The sequence below is a fragment of the Eimeria tenella genome, genomic scaffold, assembly GCF_000499545.2.
Source record: "Eimeria tenella Houghton genomic scaffold, Eth_scaff69, whole genome shotgun sequence".
Lineage (NCBI taxonomy): Eukaryota > Apicomplexa > Conoidasida > Eucoccidiorida > Eimeriidae > Eimeria > Eimeria tenella.
This window is the reverse complement of record NW_013543437.1, coordinates 45755-51279: the sequence shown is the minus strand read 5'-3', so window position 1 is coordinate 51279 and position 5525 is coordinate 45755. Positions and strand designations below refer to the sequence as shown.

The window sequence follows — 5525 nt, the reverse complement described above, 5'->3', positions numbered from 1 at the left end:
CAGCAGCAGCACCTGAATGCATCTGCTCTGCCTAAGTCAAAGAGCTCTTCAATCGCCTTGGGCGATGCGGGTTCTAAAGCCATTTGGAGGAGCTCTTGAGTGTTGTTTTTTAGCTGCAGCAGGCTGCCGCAGCCGCAGCAGCAGTCGTCGCTGCTGCTGCTGCTGCTGCTGCTGGCGGTTCCGGCGCTGAGGAGGCGGAGGAGGAGCCGTGCAGCTGCACAGTCGTGGCCGCTGCAGCAGCTGCTGCTGCTGCTGTTGCTCCCTCTGCCCCGTCCTCGCCGAGCCCGCAGCACCAGCAGCAGCAGCGGCTAAAGGCTGCTGCTGCTGCCGCCACAGGCAGCACCAGCAGCAGCCGCAGCGCAGCGAGCTGGCTGCTGCTGCGCCCTTCAGCGTCCGCAGCGCGCAGCCAGCAGCAGCAGCAAGCGGCAGCAGCAGCTACTGCTGCTGCTGCCGCTGCTGCTGCTTCCTGCCCCCGCTGCTGCCCCCTAGGACTCGTCTGCCCCCCGCAGCAGCTCACTTACTACTACTGCGACCCCACAGACAGCAGCTTTGGCTGCGGCCCCGTTGCTGCTGCAGGCCGGCTGTGCCTCCCGGGCGCCTGCAACAGCAGCAGCAGCAGCAGCAGCAGCGACGACTGCTGCTGCGGCTGCGGCAGCCTGCTGCAGCTAAAAAACAACACTCAAGAGCTCCTCCAAATGGCTTTAGAACCCGCATCGCCCAAGGCGATTGAAGAGCTCTTTGACTTAGGCAGAGCAGATGCATTCAGGTGCTGCTGCTGCTGCTGCCGCTGCTGTTGCTGTAGCTCCTGTAGTTGCTTCATCGTTGGCTGCAGACACACCGCAGTTTGCCGCAGCACCAGAAGGAGCTGCTCTTACTTCAGGGACCCTCCAGCGCGGCTGAATTTGCTGCTGCTGACTTTGCTGCTGCCATTGGTGCTGCAGCAGGCGCTGCTGCTGGTACTGCTGCTCTCTCCGCTGTTTTTGTCGCTGCTTCAATTTGCACGAGAACGTTTTGCTGCTGCTGTTGCACCTGCTGCTGCTGCAGGTGGATTGTGCTGGAGTACATGCGCTGCGAAGAGGCCCTGTTCAAGAAGGCGTGTGCTGCTGCTGCTGCTGCTGCTATAGCGGCCCGCGAGGATGCCACTGCAGCAGCAGAGACAGTAGCTGGCGAGCCCCTCCAGCAGCAGTCAGCTAGTGCTGCTGAGCCAGCAGCAGCAGCAGAAGCGGCAGAGACAGCTTCAGCCGCATCAGCAGCAGCAGCAGCTGCAGTAACAGAACAAAGTTGCTTAAATAGTGCAGCAGCAGAGGCAGCGGCAAAGGCGAGCAGCGAAGGCGAAGGCTCTGGGGCTGCAGCGGCCCCTAAAACGTCTGGCAGCAAAACCATGCAGCAGCAGCAGCAGCAACAGGAGCCACATGTCCAGCGACAGCAGCAAGAGGAACAAGGCGGTGAGCAACAGGACCAACAGCGCCCGCAGCAGCACCTGCCGCAGCAGCAGCAGCAGCAACGGCAGCAACGGCAGCAGCAGCAGCAGCTCTCGGGAGAGGCATACATGCAGCAATTCATCCGCAGGGTGGATTTAGGTGTTGAATTTTGCCACATATATAGCCACACGCATCACTGGCAGCAGCAGCAGCAGCAGCAGCAGTTACACGAGGAACAGCCGCTGCAGCAGCAGCAGCAACAGCAGTTACAGGAGGAGCAGCTGCTACCGAACGAACGGCCGCAGGATGTCTCTCAGCAGCTGCAGCAGGGAGAGAAGCAGCAGCTGCAGCAGGAAGAGGAGCAGCGGCAACAGCAGCAGCAGCAGTTGCTGCAGGAACAGCTTCCCTCAGACGCAGACCATGAACACTTCACGCAGCAGCGGCAACAGCAGCAACAGCAGCGACCACTGCAGAAGCAGCAGCAGCAGCAGCAGCAACACGACAATGTGCAGCGCAGTGAGCGTCAACAGCTGCAGCAGGCTCAAGACCAGCAGCTGCAGCATGGCGACGAAAAAGGAAACTACGAGCAGCAGCAACAAAAGCAGCAGCAGCAGCACAAGCATCAGCAGCAACAACAGAAACAGCAACAAACGCAACACTCCCAGCAGCAGATACTGTCGCATACTTTGCAGCTTCACCAGCAGCAGCACGAGCCGCAGCAGCAGCACCACGTGCAGCAGCAGGAAGCACAGCAGCAGCCAGCACAGCGCCCCCAGCAGGTGAATCAGCAGCTGCAACTGCAACTGCAGCTGCAGCAGCAGCAGCAGCAGCAGCAAGACAAGAAGGACTGTGAGCTCAGGGACCAACTTGCTACCTCAGTAGCACGGAGTGAATTTTAGTGGCGCTGCCGCCACATTAGCATTAGTAAGGTACCAGGGCGTTTAGCAGCAGCAACAGCAGCAGCAGCGGCCGACGCTGCTGCGGCCGCTGCAGCAGCTGCAGGAGCACCAGCGGTTGATGCACTGCTGCAGCAGCAGCAACAACATGGAGTGTTGCTGCACCGACAGCGTGAGGGAATCTTGGAAGCAAATTGCATGACTGTGTTCGAGTTCTGGGGCAGGTCATCAGGAGTAGCAGGCAGCAGCAGTAGCAGCAGCAGCAACAGCTGATGCACTGCTGCTGCTGCTGCTGCTGTTTTTTATGAGGGAATTATGAAGACTAAAAGGGAGCAGCCAACAAGGGCTGCACAGCCACGTTTGCTTTTTGTTTAGCAGTAGCAGCTGCTGCACCGGCCGCTGCAGCACTGCCTGCTGCAGCACAAGCTGCTGCAGCACAATCTGCTGCAAGACAGCTGCTGCAGGACAGCAATTGCAGCACAAACTGCTGCAGCACAAGCTGCTGCAAGACAGCTGCTGCGTCACATGCTGCTGCAGCACAACCTGCTGTAGCACAAGTTGCTGCAAGACAGCCGCTGCAGCGTAAGCTGCTGCAAGACAGCTGCTGCAGCACAACCTGCTGCGGCACAAGCTGCTGCAAGACGGCTGCTGCAGCACAAGCTGCTACAGCACAAGCTGCTGCAAGACGGCTGCTGTAGCGCAGGCTGCTGCAAGACAGCTACTGCAGCACAAGCCGCTGCAGCACAAGGTGCTGCAAGACAGCTGCTGCAGCAGAAGCTGCTGCAGCACTAGATAGAACTAAAGCTGCATCAGCTGCGCACATTGTTGCTGCAACGGCAGCAACAGCTGCAGCCAACTCGACTGCAACTACAGCAGCGGTGACAACAACTGCTGCAGCAGCATTTAGCGGGTTAGCAGCGTATGTCACAGCGGCAGATGCTGCAGCGACATCTGCTGCAGCAGTTGCTGTTGCAGCAGTAGCAACGAACTAGCCGCGTGGCAGCGCAATCTCATGGCTTTTGTTGTTGTTGCTGCTGCTGCTCTTGCCGCTGGATAGCTTTGCTGCAGCTTTGGCAGGGCAGGGCGTCAAGGGTCTTGCTGCTGCTCCTCTTGTACTGCTGCTGCAGATTCCCCACCCTCTGCCGCTGCTGCATCTGGTGCAGCAGCTACTTCAGATGGTGCCTCTTCTTTGTTTGCCGCTGCTGCTGCTGCTGGTTCTTCTGTTGCCACCGCAGCAGTTTTGTCTTCTGGTTCTTCCTGCTGCTGCTTGTTCTCCTCTTCGTCTTCACCTGCGTCATATGCTGCTGTTGCTGCAGCAGCTGCTGCTGCTGTGTTTTCCTTTGGCAACTGCAGAAGACCAGCAGCAGTACCTCATCCTTTGCTGTCTGCTGCTGCACTACGGTGTATGCACAACACAACTTGCCATCTGCAGCTGCTGCGGCCGCTGCTTCGACAGCTGCTGCTGCCGCTGGTGCTGCTGCTGCTGCTCACCGTCTTCACTGCTTCTACCAATGCCTTTGTGACAGTGCAGCAGAAAGAGAAAATATCTGGCAGGGAGGCATCTTGCTGCAGCTTCGGCAGGAATCCCAGCTGCAGCAGAAAACCTCACACGGGTTGTTGCTGTTGCAAAGCAGCAGCTGCTGCTGCAACAGCGGCAACAAAGTGGCGGCAGCAGCAGCGGGAGAAACAGCGGCGCAAAGCGCAGCAGACGCAGCAGCTTCACACAAAGCAGCATCAGCAGCAGCAGCAGCAATAGCAGCAGCAACAGCTGATATGCTGACCTGCTGCTGCGCACTGGTGAGCTTTTCAGTGAGGAAACCAACTCCTGTCTGCAGCTCTGAGAGCAGCTGCTGCAAGCGCTGGTGGGTTTGCTGCTCCCGCTGCAGATGCTGCTTTGCTGCAGCAGCAGTTGCTTCTGCTGCTTCCGGAGGGAGGCTCTCCCCGCGCACTAGGCCCGAGGAGACAGAAGCAAACCGTCTTTCTTCCAGCTGCAGCAGCAGCAGCAACAACAACAGCAACAGCAGCAGCAGCCTATAAAGGCCTCAACAAGCAGGAGCGGCAATAGCATGAAGAGAAGTAGCAGCGGCTCCACCAACGGCAGCAGCAGCAACCGCGATGCAAATGCGCAGCAGCAGCAGCAATAGCAGCAACAGCAGCAGCAGCAACAGCAGGCAAGTGCCACAAGCGTACTGCGTTGGCACGCAGTGAAGCTGCTGTTGCACCCACAAGTCTTCTGCCTGAGGATTTAGGGTTTAGGTTCTAGCGTTTAGGGTTTAGGGTTTAGGGATTAGGGTTTAGGTTTTAGGGTTTGGAGCCCTCAAAGGATACCATTTGGGTATAAATGCGTTTCTGCTCCTGCAGTTCCTGCAGCCTGGCCTGGTGCTGCAGCAGCAGCAGCAGCAACACAGCAACAAACGCAGCAGCAGTTGACTCTTCCAATATTGGCAGCCAGCCTAGGACCAGCAGCAGCAGCATAACAGCATAAGCACGAAGAACAACAGCAACAGCAGCAGCAGCAGCAGCAATACAGCTGCCACCATTCCCAGCAGCTGTGGCAACAGCAACAGCAGAAGCAGCAGTGCAGCCGCCGCAACAAGCACTCCAAGCAGCAGCAACCGGAGCAGCAGCAGCAGCAGCAGCATAATATCCACTGCTCCAACCCCAGCAGCAGCAGCAGCATAACCTCCTACACCCCATCGCATTCCCAGTCCCCAGGAAGAGCAGCAGCAGCATCAACAGCATTATCAGGATCGTCGGCATCAGCAGCAGCAGCAGCATCCGCAGCATCCGCAGCAGCAGCAGCTTCATCCACTTCATCAGCAGCATCAACAGCATCATTCGCATCATCATCAGCAGCAGCAGCATCATCAGCGTCATCCGCACCATCAGCAGCAGCAGCAGCATCCCCATCATCGTCCTCCAATTCCACCTCCGCAGCAAGAGCAGCAGCAGCAGCAGCAGCAGCAGCACCAGCAGCAGCAGCAGCAGCACCAGCAGCAGCAGCAGCACCTTGTGCGCGAGGCAAAGCAGCTGCTCGTAAGTATGGCTTTGCGAGAGAAAGTGTTCAATGACTTTATTTGCGTCGGAGACTCCAGCAGCTTCTTTCAGCAGCCGCAGCGCCGCCTCGCAGGCTTCAGCTTCTGCTGCTTCCCGCGGGCTTTCCAGCGCTGACGGTGGCTTCGCTGCTGCTGCTGCTGCTGCTGCTGCT

At 58.4% G+C, this 5525-nt stretch overlaps 2 protein-coding genes across 2 annotated transcripts in view; one reads left to right on the top strand and one right to left on the bottom strand.

The window, feature by feature from the left end:
* The window catches only part of ETH_00033235 (HECT type ubiquitin ligase, putative), a gene marked incomplete at both ends in the record, with an annotated part of 28393 nt that extends 25701 nt beyond the window's left edge, over positions 1–2692 (top strand). Inside the window, 3 exons of the mRNA XM_013377948.1 lie at positions 391–766; positions 2231–2270; positions 2627–2692. Of these exons, the coding sequence (XP_013233402.1) occupies positions 391–766; positions 2231–2270; positions 2627–2692 (482 nt within the window). The remainder of the gene's footprint in view (positions 1–390; positions 767–2230; positions 2271–2626) is intronic.
* Positions 2693–3403: 711 nt separating this feature from the next.
* The window catches only part of ETH_00033230 (uncharacterized protein), a gene marked incomplete at both ends in the record, with an annotated part of 3918 nt that continues 1796 nt past the window's right edge, over positions 3404–5525 (bottom strand). The window contains 5 exons of the mRNA XM_013377947.1: positions 3404–3664; positions 3809–3907; positions 4099–4348; positions 5008–5246; positions 5327–5520. Of these exons, the coding sequence (XP_013233401.1) occupies positions 3404–3664; positions 3809–3907; positions 4099–4348; positions 5008–5246; positions 5327–5520 (1043 nt within the window). The remainder of the gene's footprint in view (positions 3665–3808; positions 3908–4098; positions 4349–5007; positions 5247–5326; positions 5521–5525) is intronic.